The sequence below is a fragment of the Lactuca virosa genome, chromosome 5, assembly GCF_052849685.1.
Source record: "Lactuca virosa cultivar CGN04683 chromosome 5, Lactuca_virosa_CGN04683_v6, whole genome shotgun sequence".
Taxonomy (NCBI): Eukaryota; Viridiplantae; Streptophyta; class Magnoliopsida; order Asterales; family Asteraceae; genus Lactuca; species Lactuca virosa.
Genome location: NC_136430.1, coordinates 300,499,028 through 300,518,708, shown reverse-complemented (window position 1 = coordinate 300,518,708; position 19,681 = coordinate 300,499,028). Strand labels below are relative to the sequence as shown.

The 19,681-nt window shown below is 34.9% G+C and overlaps 2 protein-coding genes across 6 annotated transcripts; both read left to right on the top strand.

The window, feature by feature from the left end:
• The first annotated feature begins 3,598 nt into the window (after nucleotides 1-3,598).
• On the top strand, nucleotides 3,599-4,708 carry LOC145117511 (DUF538 family protein (Protein of unknown function, DUF538)). Its single transcript, XM_079053798.1, has 2 exons — nucleotides 3,599-4,204; nucleotides 4,471-4,708. Exon 1 carries the CDS (start codon nucleotides 3,716-3,718, stop codon nucleotides 4,199-4,201), a length of 486 nt encoding a protein of 161 aa, XP_078909924.1. The 5' UTR covers nucleotides 3,599-3,715; the 3' UTR covers nucleotides 4,202-4,204; nucleotides 4,471-4,708.
• A 10,119-nt stretch (nucleotides 4,709-14,827) lies between these two features.
• Nucleotides 14,828-19,479, top strand: LOC145115063 (VIN3-like protein 1). Of its 5 annotated transcripts, XM_079051227.1 has the most exons (8): nucleotides 14,828-14,962; nucleotides 16,035-16,084; nucleotides 16,660-17,284; nucleotides 17,373-17,680; nucleotides 17,755-18,746; nucleotides 18,867-18,932; nucleotides 19,019-19,101; nucleotides 19,336-19,479. In XM_079051227.1, exons 2-5 carry the CDS (start codon nucleotides 16,054-16,056, stop codon nucleotides 18,732-18,734), a joined length of 1,944 nt encoding a protein of 647 aa, XP_078907353.1. In that variant the 5' UTR covers nucleotides 14,828-14,962; nucleotides 16,035-16,053; the 3' UTR covers nucleotides 18,735-18,746; nucleotides 18,867-18,932; nucleotides 19,019-19,101; nucleotides 19,336-19,479. The 5 variants fall into 5 exon arrangements, with proteins under 5 accessions (XP_078907353.1, XP_078907352.1, XP_078907351.1 ...); XM_079051226.1 differs by lacking the exon at nucleotides 19,019-19,101; XM_079051225.1 differs by having other exon boundaries at nucleotides 18,867-19,101.
• The last annotated feature ends 202 nt before the right edge of the window (nucleotides 19,480-19,681 follow it).

Sequence of the window (19,681 nt, the reverse complement as noted above, 5' to 3'; positions counted from 1 at the left end):
CTTTAAAGCGTGATTTGGCTCACCATTTTGCTATGAAAGACTTGGGTTTGCTACGTTATTTCTTGGGGATTGAAGTTGCTTAGTCTCCAAAGGGTTATGTTTTATCTCAAACAAAGTATATTTCATATTTGTTTAAACGTGCACGACTCACGGATAATCGGACAGTTGATACGCCTATAGAGAATAATGCAAAGTACTCTCCAACTGATGGTGTCCCATTATCAGATCCAAGTCTTTATCTGCCATTGTAGGGAGTTTGGTTTACCTGACTGTCACTAGACCGGATATTTCTCATGCAGCTCATGTGGTTAGCCAGTTTGCCACTGCTCCTACTACTGTTCATTGGGGAGATGTTCTTCGTATTTTGAGATATCTACGTGGTACTCAGTTCCGCACTCTTATGTTTCCATATACATCCTCTCTTGAGCTATGTGCCTATAGTGATGAAAATTAGGATAGTGATATTTATGATCGTAAGTCCACTACTGGGTATTTTGTTTTTCTTGGAGATTCATTGATATCATGGAAAACCAAGAAACAAGATGTTGTTTCTCGATCTTTCTACAAAATTTGAGTATCGAGCCATGGCTATCGCCACATGTGAGATTGTTTGGTTGAAATGACTCCTTGCAGATATGGGCGTTCACATCTCTCAGCCTACCCCTTTGTATTGTGACAACGAAAGTGCCATAATGATTGCCAATAATTCAGTGTTTCATGAGCGCACAAAGCACATTGAGATTGACTGTCATTTCACATGTCATCATCTCCAGAAGGGCACTATCTCCCTTCCTTATGTTCCGTCCTCTTTGCAGATTGCTAATATTCTTACGAAGCCGTTGATTGCTCCTCGATTCCATTTTCTGTCTAACAAACTCTCAATGCTTATTGCCGTTGCATTGTGAGTTTGAGGGGGGATGTTAGCCTAATAAGATTTTGGGTTTTATCTTGTATTGGGCTGTAACACCTGGAATCTAGAAGGTTAATTGTGGAATTATGTCAATTTCAAGTTGAACTCGGCGAGTTGGAGGAACCAACTCGGCGTGTTGAAGATGAAGAATCATGGGGATTAATGGGTCTACTCGACGAGTTGAGGAGCCTCTACTCGGCAAGTAGAAGTTGTTTTGGTCGCGTGGTTTAATGAGACAACTCGACGAGTTGGACGTTGTTTAGGAAACCCTAATTTTGGGGTTTTGTGCCCTATTTAAACACCTTAAGTCCCAGGTGTTGGCCTCATTCCCAGCCTCCAGAGCCCCTAACCTTAATCTCGAAACCCTAGAGCCTCCTTGAGTGTTGTGAGCTCATTGTGGGTGTGTTTTGATGTGATTGAAGCTCGTTGAAGGAAGAGAAGCTTGGTGCAAGGTGGTGGTTTAAGTAAGAGCTTTCAGATCTTGATTCTCTGCTTCATTTTCAGCACATTTCGGGTATAAAGCTCTAACCTTGCTTAATAGTTGCTTAGATCTCTTCTTGGGTTTATTTGTATGCTTTTAGCCATGGATGGGTGGTTGTTGGGGAAGTAGGAGTCCCAAGTGTTTATCCTTTTCAGATCTATGATCTTTATGAGCTCTTTTGGCATAAAGGTGTCAGCTTTATGGTTTTAAGGGCTTCATGCATTCATTAAGCCCTTCTTTTGTCCTCTTTTGAGCTTTTGAGCTTCTTCTAGTCATGAATAAGTGTAAAGTTGGAAACTTTACATGGCCATCTAGCCTTATGTGGTCAGATCTGTATTTTGGAGTTGTGTCCTTGTTGAATAAGTGCTTAATGATTAAGCCCTTACCCTTTTAAGTTTAAGGTTTGTGTTTTGAACCCATTTTCGTGGTTCCTAGCAAGGTTGTAGAACTCGCTACTCGGTGCCTGCTCGGCCGACTACCGAGTAGCGAGTACTCGGGAGTACTCGGGGAGTACTCGGGAGTACTCGGGAGTACTCGGATTCGGTAATTCATGTAGATATATTTTTAGGAAAATTATATATGTCAAAATCATAAGTAAAAATCATAATTTTATTGAAATATATAACAAAATTAGATACATGTGAATACATAAAAACTGAAATATACACAATTGTCTCACTTCGTAAATAATTATTGAAAATTTAAGATATATATATATATATATATATATATATATATATATATATATATATATATATATGTAGTAATTATCACATGTGTGTTAAATAAGAAATCATGAAGTGTATTATACATATTAATCTTGAAATTCTTTATTTGTTCTCTTTTTATGACAATTTTGACCCTTTGACCGAGTTTGACCGAGTAGGCCGAGTTTGACTTTGTTGACCTAGTACGCCCGAGTAAGATCGAATAGGAAGCCCAACACAACAACAAGAATGAAAAGACAACAAAAATAAGAAGCGTGCAATGCATATATTCATCAATTATACAAAAGCATTCATGATCCATATATGACAGTCAATTCATCAAAGGATAATCAAAGGAGTACCACTAAAGCTATGATCATATGGATTATACAAAGATATAAATTGCCCAAAGTATTTTTTTTTGTTTACCTCAGAACATGAAGCCCAAATATTAAGATTCTTGACATGAGAAAGGTTAAGTATGAATCCTTTAAGCATCTCTTCTTCCGCTTCTTTAGGCGTTGTCTCCTCATTCATGTCATCTGCCACATTAGCATTAGTAGGATGTCACAGAACACTGATAAGATCCCACATAAGCAAAAAATTAAAAGAAAAATCAACTAGTAACCTTGTCTTCTGGTTAAACAGGACCTTAATATATAAGATATCTAGTACCTTTACTTCAGAAAACATACAAACAATGAGAAAGATAATCCAAAAAAGAAGCTATACAAATTACATTAAGAATTCTCATAAAGTGCAAGTTCAAACTTCAAAGAGGATTTAGTCTTTTGGAGAAACTTGACATCAAAATCTGAATTGTCTTGTATAAATCATCTTAGCATAAAATCTTAAAATCATATAAAAACATATATAGTTAAGAAATCATACAAGCTCTAAATTCGTTACAAACTTCATTTTAGTTCCAAATATACCATTACATTACAATTTTGGAAAATGTTTTTTTCATTTGAGCATTTCATCAAACACTTTGTCTTCATGTTTCTTTCAATGACCTTAGTTACAAAAAACACAGCACTGTGAGAATCTATAATCGTAATTCTTCAACATTAACATAACTATATAGATAAGCCTGACATAAACTTGAAGGCAAATCAGTTTTCTTCACACGGTTCCTTTAACTTTAAAGAGAAATTAATTCATTTACAAAACGTAAAAACCCACTTTAAGGGCCTTAAACACCTTAAAACATAGTAAATCACATAATAAAAATATGGTAACAAAGCATAAAAACTTACAAAAGAAAAGAAAAAATCATAGCAAGAAGGAGACATCAGAACCTCATGTTGATGAAATCACAGGAGAAGAACCAGAAATCGTTTGCACCAATCACATCCTTCCAATCCTTTCTCTTTGTTCTCGCCATGGAGTCGACGAGCATCTCTTAGCGAACGCTAGGGGGCGGTGTTCTCTTCATCGAAACGACCCGGTAAAGACTAAAAGGTTTATAATCATAACTTAGCAAAAAGCTTGGTCAAAGGCCCACATGTCACACCAAAATCACCTCTTTGATTTCATCATAACCAACACCCAAATATCTACCTTTATCGTTATCGTTTCTCTCTCCCCAAATCACCGATTCAACTCGCAATCGCCATGGCCAAATCTCTCTTCTTCTTCTTCATGTTCCATCTAACCCTCTTCATCTCCATATCCTCTTCAACCCCTAACCCTGACAATTCTTCTTCTTCACTATCATCCACCCCACTAACCGCTCACTCTGTACTTACCCACCACGGTTTTCCGATCGGACTACTCCCCACCGATGTTCTTTCCTATGACCTGAACCATACTTCCGGCGAGTTCTCCGTCAACCTAGGCTACCCTTGCCGCCTTATCCTTCCACCTGATAACTACCTCGCTACCTACTCGAAGAAAGTCACTGGTAAGTTAGTTCAGAACCGGATTTCGGAACTCAATGGAATTAGGGTTAAGGCTTTCTTCCAGTGGTGGGGAATTACCGGAATTAAAATTAACGGTGATGATTTGGTGTTTGAGGTTGGGATGGTTACTGCTAAGTATCCTTCCAAGAACTTTGATGAAGTTCCTCAATGCGTGGGAAAAAAACACTCGTCTTCTTGAAAGGTACATCTGATTGCTATATTAAACTTTCTGTTCATTGTATGTTTGCTTCTGGTTTATGATCTCAAATTTAATATGAATTATTGAAACTATTGAAGTGTGAATAATTAGGGCTTCTATGATGATTAATGTAAATTAACAAATAACATTCCTAAATTTGCAGGTAAACAGTGATGAATCTATTTTCCTGAAAAGAAAGATTTAAAGACGATTATGTTTTTAAACCAAAAAATTTAAGTCTTTAATTTAAGTCTTTAATTTCATTGCAGGCATTCTGATAACTGCTGCATTGATGGATTAATTTATTGTATGAAGAATTCTCTCTTATTATGCAAGAGGAAGTATGAAGGAGTTATCAGCAGTTATTTATTCTGAAAATTAAGGTTACAACTTACAAACAATATCTATGTCTTTGATGTTATGTTGTTCTACTGTAAAGATAGAAATGTACCTAAATCCATAAACGTTGTTCTTAATTTGTTTAGTATTAAAGATGTTCTACTATTATATGCGTTGTCTAGGGTAAAATTGCAAGAAATAACAATGTACTTTCATTGATTTGTTTATTATAGGATCCTACTTTTGTTTTTTTTATATCAAAACATTTTACTTTGAAAAATCTGTCAAATCATAGCAATGAATTAGATAGATTTTCTGCAAGGGATAATGCTATAATTTAGTAGATTTTCTGAAGTACATGTGGTTTGGTTTAAAAAAAAAAAAGAAAAGTAAAAAACCAGTTTTGATCCAAGGTTTTTTAAGAAATCCTTTCCCAACTAGTCTTTTTCTTTCTCAAATTTGAAAGAATATTATTTTAAGGATGTATTTGCAGACTAGCAGCTAATTGTTGGTTGATAAAAAGCTACAATAAGTAAAAACTAGCTGAAAAATGTACAATGATATGTAGAACATTGATTTAATATAGTAAAAATGTAATACATTTAATTATATTAATTTAAATATTAAATACAGTTCTCCAATTGTTTATATTTAAGTGAAGTTTTTTACACCGTGCAATGTTATCACAAATTTCTCAATTCTTAGAGTATTGAGTGTGGGCAACCAGATGTAACAGCAAATTGGTGCCACCTCACATGCCACATCACCAATGGTGTTATAATGTTATAACAAGACGTAACACAAACTTTTTTCCATGTCATTATTTTTTTTTTGTATTTTTTTTTTCGAGTTTGTTTTTTTTTTATTTACTTTTTTTTGTTTGTCTTTCTTAAAATTAATAAAAGAAATACATTTTATAAAATATAATATTTAAAAAACAAAAAAAGACATAATATTTAAAAACTAAAATTAAGGTTACAATAAAAAAGACATAATTTCAAAAGATAACATTTTTTTTCAAGTCCTAATTAACCCAAATAACATTTAAATTAGACCTAAAAGCATAACATTTTACTACTAATCCTAATTAACTCAAATACTTCTTCCTAATTTGATCTTTCATTGTTTGTAGCACCAATAGATCTTCAGGCGCCAAACCCTTCTCGCTAGTCCGAAGAATTGATAACTTATGTGTCATTAGTTCTCTCTCTTTTTGCTCCTACTTCTCTCGTGCTTGCCTTTCTAGAAACTCCAAGTGACGACGTTTCAAGTCATTTTTTTCTTTTATTAATAAATTGTGCTCATCGAATTTCACTCTCATTTTCGCCGCGTCTTTTGCTTTCGCCTTAACCTCCTCCGCATGCCTTGCAGCGCGCCTCGCTTTGTCGCGTTTGGGCGGTCGTCGTGGTTGGGATATCTCCTCGATATCATCTGGGATGTCATCGGTGTCGGTGTTTAGGTCGATGTGAGTCCGTGCGTTCGACACGTCGACCGAGCTCGAATTGCGAGACCTTTTGGATTGAACATCCGACGATGTAGAAGTTTTATTCCACTTTGGATCCGTTCTCAACAACTCCCATGATTTCTCAAACTCGAAAACATGTCCCATTTCAACCCGATATTGTTGTTTTGCAGATTTGAACAAATCGAAGTCGTTGGTTCCGTTTTGCTGTTGCGCCTCAAGCCGGTTGTAAATACCGTTGAATTTGCTGCACCGCTTAGTTATTTGACTTCATTTGCTGCTTAACATGTCATTATTGCGATATGGTTTTTTCTTCAACATAGCGTGAAATTTTCCGCGCGCCGCCCTTCAATAAGCACCTTATTTCATTCCATTTCCGCGGAGTTCGTCTTTTGCAGTAGTACACCATGTCACCGTCAAAGCATATTCCCCCTCCGGTGTCCACCATTGTGGAACGTCTGCATTTTCCGTTTCAACTGCTATCAATTTCCCTTTCGTTTTTCCTTTCCCTTTCCCTCTCCTACTACCTCCCGCTTCCACTTCAATGAATGGTTGTGTTGGAGGTGGTGGTTGGGTGGTTGTTTGGTGCATCGAAGCAAAAGTAGGGAGAAGATTTTGTTGTAAATTTGGATTTTGACCAAATAGATTTTGTTGAAAGTAAGGTGAGTGAAGAAATTGCAGTGGTGGTGAAAGCGGGATTGAAAGTGGCGCCTTGGTATGAGATTTGTGGTGATCCTTGAGACGATAAAAGGTTAAAATAATTTTCGTAACCTGCAAATCCGAGAGGCGAGGTTGTGTTTGGTTGTGTGTTTGGGTTTGATGATGGAGGGGGTGTTTGAGTTTTGCTCCATTTTTTTGATTGAGAAGAAAGTATAAAATATAGAGAGAATGAGAGAAATGTGTAAAAAAATTGGGTTAAAATGTGTATTTATATAAAAGTTTTTTTAATTTAAATTTTGACGGTTGCAAACGGTCCATTACACCGACGTCTATTTTTTTCGCGTTTCAATCGGTGGTAACGGGCACGAGATTCGCCATAACGAGAAGAAAAGAGAAGGGGGGGGGGGGTGTTCCCCCGTTACAACGCCGTTATGGCGTGTCCACGTCAGCCATAACGAGCAATCTCAAACCCATACCACCCATACCGCATAGTCTTACATACTCTTGAGTAATTAAAACAATATTATTTTTAAGTTTGCCTAGTAATATAAATGATCCATCGTCCTTTGCTTTCATTTCAACAAGTTTTCTCATACTTAAGTAATTTCCAAAGACTATAATTTTATTTTATTTTCAGATTGCATCATTATTGTTCTTAGAATTTTTTGACAGCCCAGTTTTGGTTGAAAGTTATTTTTAGCACGAAAAGTCTATTATATGCCTAAGGTATTGTTGAAGTTGTCAAATAGAGTAAAACGTGTTGATTTAAAGTATTTTTTACCTTCGATTTATCAGTTCTTAAAGTTCATCCAACAATACGATAGAAAATTTAATATTTTGTTTTCCCACCTAATAAGCTATTTGATTTATCAAAAACCTTTTATTCAAATAGATTTGTTGATTTATCATATTCAAACAAGTACAACTATCTTATGAATGGTGTGAAACGGTAATAAATTAATAAGCTTTTAAATAAGCAATCCCAAACACCTCTTTAAATATTCAAAGTTTATAACCGATGTTACTTTTATTAATAAGTAGGAAATACAAAGATTTGTAAGTCATTTACCTTAAAAGAAATAAAATAAAAATATTTTTGGTCAATTTCATCTAACGGGTGTATACACTACACAAGACTTGACCCGGACAAGGTATTAATAGAGAAAAATATGAAAAGGTAGCGTAGAAGAAAAGTGTGTGAAAGCATCTTCGACGACTACACTTGGCGTTGCTTTTGGTTTCCTGATCTGTGGACTCCACTCACAGCCCACAATGGCCCACCAATCAGACTTTGAGTAGTCATCTCTATGGGCTTATTTTACCCTGTTCTTCCTAGAGTTTTTTACCACATCGGTGTTTTTTGAAAACTTATTTACCAAACAAGTGTAGTTTTAAACATATTTACCATTTAGGGTTATAACAAGTCAAAAAAAAAAACGTAAGACGCAACCACAGAGACCAGTCGACGTTCTGATACCCATTCCCCAAAGTCACGTCTTCAATCGATCGCTTCTATCGTCGTTCGATTTCGGCCATAGCCGATGCCGGCGGCTCCAATTCCGGACACAAACGGACACCGGCGACTTGATTCCGGCGAGTACTCCACTGCAGAAGACGACGGGGACCGGTTCTTCTTCGATTCTGGCCATAGTCGACGTTGGTCAATCCGATTCCGGCCACAACAAACTCGGTTGTAGCTTGATTTCCTTGTAAGTTCGAATCCTCTTTTGATTTTTGATTTCAGCTTTGTTAGTTTTGGATTGATTCCAACTATTATTTGCTATTGCATTCCACTATTATTTTGTTATTTGCAAACAGCAAATAACAATTAATTTCTACTCTGATTTATAATTGTAATTTGCTTATTTGCAATTGTTATTCCACATGTAAGTTAATAGCAAAGGGTTTAAAAAAATGTCAAAAATTATATTAAAAAACACTAAAAATTAAAATAATAGCCGAAAATATTAAAAAAGAAAATAAAAAAAAATACTGTTTTGATAAATATTTTGACTGTTTTGGTAAATATATTTGAAACTACACCTACATGCAAATATTTTTTTCAAACACGCCAATTTGGTAAAAAACTCGTTCTTCCTGCAACCAAATTCCAGTTTCTTTAAAGTTTCATATTACTCAGCCTAAAGATCCTCACATCCCCACCCAACACTTGTGGCGCGTGTATACACGACTTAAAAAAGCAAATAAAATACAAGTAAATTACATAGATAGTCCCTATAGTTTGAAGTAAATTGCTTCTTTCAATTTCATTTCTTTTTTTCACCAAGAAGATCCATACAGTTTAAATTTGTTTCGATGTTAGTTATATAAAAAAGTTATGAATGGATCCAACCCTTCATTTCCCGTTTCTGATCATCGTTGATTTCTTCCTTAATATCATCGACGACTATTATAAAATCAACAATGAATTCATCTTCAGTTTCCTCCACCACCCTCACTCATCCTATTACTATCCACATCATAATTTTTATACCATAAATTTACATTTTCCCTTTATCCATAGCAACTTTGACCTTTAGCAAAATAATTATGTTTCAAGTCATTGGAAAATGTATTAACAACATCCAAAGAATTTCCTTTCAAACATCAATCAATCCTCAACATCAAGTTTTCTTTTCTCATTATTATATTATACGTACCTTGATTAACCCCCAAACCTGAAGTGATAACATCACCGATCTCCATTTACTTTGGATGCTTTCAATTGGCTATGTTTTTCGAATCAGATATAAGAACGGAAATTTCAGATTTGATGTTTTCTAGCACCTAGCCTACAATGTGAAATTAACAAGACCTATAAGTTGCATCAATTATATTCGGCCTACTCGTTTGCATCTTATAATCACTCTAACAACACGCCCATCGTCTCATGTTTGTGTGTCAACTATTGATTTCTTACTTCGAAAACCGATGAAATAAAAATTAGAAACCCTAAGAATCTCATAAAATGTTTTATGAGTTGTTTTTATGTTATGAAAAATTAAACACGTGAAGAAGAATGTTGTCGATTGGGTTCGACAAGAAGGAGATACTAGAGGAAATGACATAATTTGAGTTTAATTTTTCTTCACCGGTGCATTAAACTAGAATTGCTTTAGTCATTAGTCATAGACAGAAAATTTTAGGATATTGGTAGGAATAGTAGTGGTTTTACTAGTGGACATGAATTAGTGGCTTAATATATAAACTTATAGTGGTAGGGATCTACAAATTAGCATCAGTGTATGGTTTGTTGTTCGGATATGCAAATCGTCATCGATGTAGGTTTTGGTGGTATGTTGATAGGCTTTTGTATAAAATGACAACAAGAACCCCATTATAGGGTTTGGTGGTCAAACGAAAATCATAGGGTGTGTGGTGAAGAGGGGGGGGGGGAATAGATGATTGGTGAGTTTTATGGGAGGAAAGAATAGCAATTTTTATTTTATTTAATAATAATAAAATAATTTAAATGATTTAAGATATCATTAATGGTAAAATAGTCCTTTTAATTTTGATCTTGGACTAAAATCGAAACAAAATCAAACCATTTGACCATTATAGTGAAAAAAAGAAAGATAAAGATGAAAGGTGGAAAGTATTCCAAACCACACATGAAGGATTTATATAATTTATCTAAAAATATATTGTATACTCGTTTATAGTTTTTGAATTTTATATTTATTACTAAGGCCCTGTTTAATACTCGTCTGACCGAGTCGGGTCAGACCTTTTTGGCTGACTCGGTCAGCTAAATTTGTTTGATAAATATTTTTTGTGCGTCTAAGTCGGAAAGAAAAAGTTGATTGGGAAAGAAGTTGAAAATCAGCTGACCGAGAAAAAAGAGAAAGGTTTCCACCGGTACCCTTGTCTAACGTATCTTCTAGCGACTCTCTTTCTTCTCCTCTTTCAGCAGCTCCTTTCTTCACCAGCAACCACCAAGCAAAGTCGACCCCATTCTTCCTCTTCCACCCACCGATCGAAGCTCCTTCCCCATCTCATCAGGTACGTTTCTATTTTCATGTTCCGATTTTATCTAAAAAAGTTCCGATTTTTGCCATCTTAGACCCAATATTTCTCTACAAGTTTCGATTTTTGCTGTTGAGAAGGATACAAGTTTCGATTTTTGCTGTTGTTATGTTCCTTTGATGATTTTGCTATTGTTATGTTCCTTTGATGATTTTGCTGTTGAAAGTTCCGATTTTTCAAGTGATTTGTTGTTTTTGTTGTTGTATGTTCCTTTGTTGAATTTATTCATACATGAACACATAGATACATATCCGATCACACATACCTGAACGCATGAATTTATTCATGCTTGATTTTGCTGATTTTTTGCTGATAAGTTCATATTTTTGCTGATTTTTGCTAATAAAAGGTAGGAGTAGTATTGTTGATGTGATGGTTTGGGAGAGTTTGAGGTTGAAAGATGAGAAGAATTGAGATGAAACTGGGATTCCAGTGGCATCAAATAGGGACGGAAGGCGGAAATGGATTGTGTGTTGGAGGGAAATGAAATCATGTGAAATAGATGATAAGAGGAGGATTGATAGTGAGAAAGGAAGAGCTAAAAAGGGATGCAATTTGAAGTGATTGTAGCTTTGGAGGAATGTGTGGATTGATTTTCTGATGATCTTGATTGAAGTTGTTCCCCCCATTGAAATTGAAAACATCTCCGAAATTGGTGATTCCAGAGTATATTGAGGTGGGGGTTTGTATTTGAAGTGTGAATTTATGGTATAAAATGTAGATGAAAAGTATTGTAGCTACAATTACTTGTTTTTGCATTCATTATATTCAAGAAGCTGTTTTTTGTATAGGTTTGCTAGTGTTTGGTGTAATTGAGGATTTATATTTTAAAGGATTTGTGTGTAATTTACATTTTGTATGAAAATTTGTATGTTTTTATAATTCTTCAGCAGCTTCATCAAACATTGTATAGAGAAATAAGGTAAAATGGTCATTTCTCATCCGTCGGCATATTCAGTTAGATGTACAATCAAACAACATGGTTTCTTATCCAATCAGGATTTCTTACCAAGACAGACATTTCCTAGTCAGCACTTTCTCAGTCAGCAACTATCAAACGAGACCTGACTGTTATTCAAAAAGTCCTTTTTTTCTGTGTGTGGTTCAAAGTAGGAGGATTGGACACTATCTTTTGGGTTGAGTGTGGTTTGATGGTATTTAATGACATGATTTAAAAAAAATAACTATAAAAAATAGGATCAAATTTATCCTAAGAGTATCTCGAGGATACACTCTAGCGGTCAAATCAATATTGAACCAAAGTAAGTGAGTTAAAGAAAGTCTAGAGACGTTACAATTTTATATGTAGTGACTCTTGTACTTATAGGTTACACATTAATATTTGTCCTTATTGGGGATTTGTGGTGGGAGGCTCCTACCCTAAAAATAATGAGATAAGATTATTTGTTGTTTGATGCACAATATATCTATAAAGTTGCCTTTTGTGTGCAAACAACCAGATGTCGTCAGCCTTTTGGTAGCACTATGGTTGTAACCTTTTGAGGAGGTTAAGTTTTATGGTTCTATCATGATGCACATTAGCTTATTGTTTTGTCATGTTCTTTAGCGTATCTTAACGACAAATTGCATGTCATCATGATACGCGCTATCGTTTGGCATGGTGGAGGCACATATATTATCGTTGTGCCAATGATATGGTATATTGATACGCCTTACCTAATATGAAGTGTGTTGATGTGGAAAGTGTCAACAAGATTTGGACTTGTTGATGAAACATATACTCGACTCAAGTTGTTAGATCATATGTTTGTTGTCTGATACTTTCATTTTATCTTTTAGCGGTTGACATAAATGCAGTGACATATGTTTTATTAGTTTATTTAATGACTCATAATGGTTTTGAAAAATCTCACCCATTTCCTTTTGTATAAAATGGAAAAGTTTAGGTTCCATGTCCTTATTTACATCTTCCCTTATATTATTTTCTTAATTGTCTTTTTTGACTTTCTTTGTTTCCATCATTTTTTTGTTTTGTTGTAAACATCATAGGATAAACATACAGGAGAAGTTGTCTAGGTTATTATATAGGCAATACTATTATAGATTATTTAGACTTTAGAGGTTTGCTTTTAGGGATGCTGATGTGGTTATGGAATTTAGGCTTGGCGATAGAATTGTAGGAGCACCTCGTGGTAAAATAAGTGTCTATACGAAATTGTTGGAGGCAAGCCCCAAGTTTAATGATTTTGATTTTATATGTGACCTCGTTAGGAATTACCATATACACATCATTCAACTAAAACTGGGTGCCATCGCATTGGGAAATACCACCGAAAGAGATAAATGATCAAGACCACTTCCCGACTCCAACATATCATCTCAAATACGACTAACTTTCCAATAACATTGGGCTTCAAACGTACAATATATATATATATATATATATATATATATATATATATATATATATATATATATGATAAAACTCCAATATATCTACCACAAAGTAACTCAATGGAAGGGGAAACCCAAAATTTGGAGATTTCAAATAAACACACACTTTTCCCCCATACGCTTGTGTAGTCGGCGTATCTAGTTCGAGAAGAACACAATAGTCATCTCCAAAATGGAAAACTACCATAACCTTCACACCCGCTCTATCGTTATAAAAGAAACCAATACATTGATCCCTTAATCCTTTGTCGTTATCGTTATCAGTACAAAAAAGGAAAACGAAAACCTAAATCGCAAAAAAAAAAAGAAACAACAATGGTAACGACTATATAGAAAATGTATGGTAAGAAATCCCTATTTTATAAGCATCATAAGCGAACTTCAAACATCATCTCTTGATGACCTAAAAAATCACAAAAGGGGAAAAACACTGATAAAGTTGGCTGACGCACCTATAAAACTGGTATGGGAAATCATAACAAATGTGTTTAAAGACTTTCCCACCATAATTATTAGGATCGAAGCTACGACACTTGATTCAAGTCTGACGTATAATCTCATAACGATCATAATATTACATCTCAGACCGAGGGGACATAGTGGTGAACCCCCCAACAGGTCTGACTTCGAATAAAGATCCTAACACTTCGGCAAATAGTGAAGCTTAATAACAATACTATAAGACCCACACAAGACAAACCTTTAGACCGAGCCACAAACATAACCAAGGGAAAAACATGGTCGAAGTTTGTAATCATCCGTCTATAACCCAACATCCATAGTGGCACCAAAAGACATGCCTTAAACACCACATAGGATCGTGCGCCACCTATGCTCACCTGCAAAAGCAAAGTACATTTGGTCTCATATGTTGCAAGAGAAGGGCATTGTCTCCCTCATGGGAGGTATCGATAAGCAATGCTCAATTCCCAAAATCTCTCTAAAAGTTCATAACAATCTATCTCGTTAAACACCCCTAAATTGAGTGTCAATGCGTAATCCCAAGACATACCTCCATATTACGGTTGACCCGAATTTCCCTTTGTGATCAATTAATCTAAGAGATTCAAGTAACTTCAAGAAGCTACCACATTCTTACTACTTATCGCTTCACATCATGTCCCGTTTGGGACTTGGTTGCATGAAGTTGTGTTATTTGTTGTTTTTGTGATGAATGTCATTAAATATATGTATTTTGGTTTAATGATTTGCATAAAAATGTGTAATTAGATTATGATTCTTTTTTTTTTAAAGTAAAAAAATAAGAGCAATTTCTTTACTTGTTTATGGTTGTAAGAGACGACACAATGCAACTAAATAAAGGTTAACACACAACTTATTCATAAATTTCGAATTAAAATAAAACTTGCATATTTAAGTATCACCATTTTTGTGATTTATTTTAAAAATTAACTTTGGGGATACGATAATTTGCTTGGAAATAAGCACAGGGGGCTGACTTGTTAATCGTTAGAAGTGAAAGGACTTAAAAGAAAGTAAATGGAACCCAACCGGAATGCAGAGCGAGTACGCAACAGGTCGCCAGTAAAGCGTTAGGTGTACGTTTTACGGCTCAGCAACAACTACTTACCTTTTTTAACTGAATCTACTTTCTCACGCGCTCTGCGCTCGCGTGAATCTCTTCACCCTAGCGACCAAAATTTCCAAGCTTCCTATTTAAGCGTTCAACAAAATCCATATATATCAAAGCAAAAATTCTCAGAATCCACCAAAAGTCGCAGAGATTTTTTTTTTTTTTTTCCTTTTTATGTTCGCATAGAAAAACCTCTCAATCTCCATAATCAAAAACCCTAATTCCCTCTCTCAGTTTGTCTCTCCTCGCACATTTTTCACAGGTATCTCCTCTTGATTCATGATTATCTTTATAGTATATAATTACATATATGTTAGCTGTATTTATAGGTATAATTGTGTTTCTTCACAACTTGTGGTTCATCGACTGCTTTTTGTGCTTATGTGTTCGGATCCACTGTTTTTTTGAGATTGTGATGGATTATCATTCGTGTATATAGTTTGTTTTGCAGTATTTTGCGTATACTATGTATGAATTTTTTATTTTTCGACAATTGTGTGTCAATTCATACGTTATGTATCCGGATTTTAGGGGAGAAGGTTGACTATTTTGTTGCAATGAGTTTGTTTATTTTTCAGCATTGTTTGTTCCTTGTTTGCATATGGATTCAACAATGTATTAAGAGGATAGTGAGAATAAGTGATAATTAAAGTTAAATGTGCTCCCTTTAATCTTTTTGGAGGCGTGGCTTTAACTAAAGCATGTTTATGTGAAAAGGTTCTGATTTTTGATGTCATTAGTATAACACATTGTGCTTTGTTGTGAGATAGGGAACCATAGATAAAGTGATATCTTAATTTTGTTCCCTTTTCAGTTGCATACCTTAGCAAAAAGATTTATCAGGGATGAAGAAATAATAATATGATGGACAGTATGTAAATAATCTCAACTCTCAAGTTCTCAACCAAATTGACTATGTTTAATTGGATGAAAATTATGTAATTGATATGGTTGTGAGAAGTTAAAAATATTTCTGAGGCATGTAAGTGATAAAACCTTAAAAGTTCATTGATCTTTTCTATCCATTTTGCTTTATGAGATATTACAAAGGTTGTTAAGAAAAACACCTAATAATCAGTAGCACTAACTCAAATCTGTGAATTGATAGGGTGAACTTGTGCTTTAAACTCAAATGTATGATGCTTTTTCTTGCTTATTACAGTTGCTATCTTGTACGATTATGATTATCCTCTCATTGAGTTGGGCTTAACTTTCTTCCTCCATTGAAATTGTGGCATTGTGTTTCTTCCTTATATATATGCTAAATACTAATTTGATCAGATATCAGTAATCAGTCACAATAATACTAAATTTTCAATGCTATTTCATCACAGGGGGGGTTACTTGAACATCATGGACACAGATGATAAACTTGTTGCTAAAGGTGAGAACTTGATACCTCTAACTAATTTCTTGCATCATATTCTCAAATGCCATCTTCTTATTGGTATTGACATACTGATTCTGATTCATGTATAACAACTGTATTACAATGTACACTGAAGCATGTATCAAGAAACTGAAAACATAAACTATCCAAATCCATTCACATATACACAAACCCTTGTAATACCCAAACTACAAACAGAGTGCTTGAAAATCTGCATAAGAAATGTAGATCAGAACATGGCAACTAAATTGTCAACTTGGTTTCATTTCACAGTTTTTTTAAAGAATGCCAAGCAAAAGAATGATGTATGAAATGGTTGACATGCTCTTGCAGATGTTGATTTAGAGAACCTTTTTATTGTATGGAAGAAGTTGTAAAAAAAAGGTGAGGGTGATATACATTTCCATCATGACATCATCCACTTGATATACCCTTTTCCATTCTTACCCTTTATATATAGTCAGTATTATGAGTAGGTTGTTTAGAATAGAAACATAAAGTCATAAAGTATGCTTTTCAATTTTCATTTATATTTTCACAACTAATTTGGTTTTTCTTTGTGTGTCCAGGTGTTCAAAGTCTTTCTTCCAGTGTTCAAAACACCCCAGAGAAAAACGGACACTCAGATGATGCTTCAAGAACTCCAAAGCCAATTCAAGAGTTTGTGAAATCCGGACCCCGGAAAGACCTATTCCATTCCTGTTCTGAAAAGGGAAAAAAGCAATCAGCTTCATCAAAACCTAAAATGTCCGAACCAAAATTAAGTAAAAAGATATTAAAGAATCAAGATCCCCAAAAGGAATCCTCAAGTCCCAACAAACACCAGCAACCCCGGAAACAGAACAGGAAACGTGAAACCCCTATTCGGATTCCTCCGGAATCACATTCCGATGCTAAGTTTTCCGATACATGGATCTGCAAAAACTCTGCTTGTAGAGCTGTTTTATCTGTAACTGATACTTTCTGCAAGAGATGTTCTTGCTGCATTTGCCATTTGTTTGATGATAACAAGGATCCAAGTTTATGGTTAGAATGTTCTTCAGATTCATCAAATGGAGAATCTTGTGGTTTATCTTGTCACATTGAATGTGCCCTTGAGCAGAAAAAAGTAGGCGTTATGAATCTTGGCCAATTAATGCAGCTTGATGGGAGTTACTGTTGTGCTTCTTGTGGTAAAGTTTCAGGAATACTTGGGTCAGTTTTTGTTTTTCCTCTTTTAACATATGCATTTAACCATTTACATATAATATAGAAAATACTTAAAGTAATAATATTCTTGCAGATATTGGAAGAAGCAGTTAACAATCGCTAAAGATGCACGACGTGTTGATAGCCTCTGTTACAGAATATATTTAAGTTACAGACTTTTAGATGGAACATCAAGGTTTCAAGAGCTTCACAAATTTGTTAAAGAAGCCAAATCCATATTAGAAACCGAAGTGGGCCCACTAAGTGGAGTCTCAGCCAAAATGGCTAGAGGCATTGTAAGCAGACTAACTGTCGCAAACGAAGTCCAATCACTTTGTTCAACTGTAATCCAAAAAGCTGATCAACTCTCCAAAATTTCCACCACAACCCAAATTACCAAAGGTAACAAACTTTTCTCTTCTCATGTTCAACTCCAACTCAGTTTATAAAATCCCACATTTATTTACCCTTTGCAGAAGGGTCACTAACACTTCCTGCAGCATGCAAGTTCATCTTTGAAGAAATAACATCCTCTTCTGTAGTCCTTGTTTTAATTGAACTATCAACCACATTATCAAACGATATAATCGGATTCAAACTATGGTACTCAAAAACAACCGAAACAACACTAACAAAAGATCCAATCGCAACATTTCCAAGATCCCAAAGAAGAATTCTAATCTCAAATATGCAACCATGCACCGAATATGTATTTAGAGTCGTGTCCTACACTGAATCCGGCGATTTAGGACACTCAGAAGCCAAATGCTTCACCGGAAGCAAAGAAATAATCCATAAAAACCACCCGGTCAACCGTGAAGGAACACCGGGTCAAAAAGACGTGGAATCGGATTCCGGATTCAAAATCCGGGAACTCGGAAAGATTCTCCGGTTAGCCTGGGCTCAAGAACACGGTTACTTAGACCGGATAATCAAACCGGAAACCCCTCCGGTGACAACAACCGGCACCGGTCTCGATTTAAACATTGCAACCGTACCGGATTTGAATGAAGCGGTTGATTCCGGCGAACATGAGTCGGAAAATTGGGTGTCCCGAAAACGGGGGGCGAGTTTGATTGAGACTGAGACCGAGACTGGAGCAGAGACTGGGACTGAGACTGAGACTGAGATGCATGATTGTGATAGTACGTTGATAAATGGGTCGCCGGTGAAAGGTGGGGGAGTGGGGGGTGGATTGGATGAGAATTTTGAGTATTGTGTGAAGATTATGAGGTGGTTAGAGTGTCAAGGGTATATAAAGCAAGAGTTTAGGTTGAAGTTGTTGACTTGGTTTGGTTTGAGGTCAACTGAACAGGAAAGGAGAGTGGTTAATACGTTTATTCAGACGTTGATTGATGATCCGTGTAGTTTGTCTGAACAGTTGGTTCACTCGTTTGCTGATGTTATAAATGTTAAGCGGCCTAGAAATGGGTTTTGTAGTAAGCTTTGGCATTAATTCAAAAAACCAGTGAGTTTATTATTATTATTATTATTATTATTATTATTATTATTATTATTAAAGTATTAATTATCGTTAGAGTTGTGAGATTAATAAGACTAAAACTATTTTTGATTGGTTTTTGTATAGGTATTTTTTCTTCATGGATAGGAAAAGCGGATACAGTTGCTGAACTTGTGTTGGACGTTTTTTTAGGTAATTTCTTATTTTCTTTGGTATTAACCAATTTATCAACTTTTTATTAATTTGCAATTAAAAGTATTCATATTTATTTTGTCTAGTCACAGAAGCATTTATCAAAGTATTTAACAGGGTCCATTTTCTCTGGCATCTTTGTCTAGTAATGAACTATGCGATCAAAAAAGTAATTAGCTATTCACTTTCATTTTTAAAGTACTCGAATGCTTCTTTTTAATGAAAAAAAAAGCAAGAGAGATTTTATTACTATTTTTTTAGAACGACCACTTGAGGGAGAGACACCTTTCTCATACACCTGATATGGTGGATTGTGGACAAATTATTAGTATTACTACTACTAGCAAGATAAGTAAAAAAAAAAATTAAAAAGAGAAAATAACATTTATTTCTCTTTGTGTAGTTAACCAACTTACGGGTCGTTTGATAGTTGCTAATTGGGTCAGAGCTGACTGAGTTAACTTCTTACTGAAACTTGTTGTTTGATTTTGTATCTGACTGACCGTACAAAATGTATATATTACCCTCAAACAACATTTTTTTATTATCACTCCTTTATGATTTACCATTTAATTTATAATATTTACGTATAATAATTCCTTTACAATCCAAAAAAATGTTGGCAACATCGTTACAGGTTGAGTCATCACCGATGAATACTATAATCTTTACACTAAATATGAATATTAGCATTAATATCACTCCAACAATATTCCACCACAAAAATATATATATAAAAATTGGTTACT

Bases quoted from the DNA above. Each gene is read 5' to 3' on its own strand.
- LOC145117511 (XM_079053798.1), top strand. From the start codon at position 3,716: ATGGCCAAATCTCTCTTCTTCTTCTTCATGTTCCATCTAACCCTCTTC.
- LOC145115063 (XM_079051226.1), top strand. From the start codon at position 16,054: ATGGACACAGATGATAAACTTGTTGCTAAAG. The intron at 17,285-17,372 runs GTCAGTTTTTGT...ATATTCTTGCAG, and splicing joins AAAGTTTCAGGAATACTTGG to ATATTGGAAGAAGCAGTTAA. The intron at 17,681-17,754 runs GTAACAAACTTT...TACCCTTTGCAG, and splicing joins CACAACCCAAATTACCAAAG to AAGGGTCACTAACACTTCCT.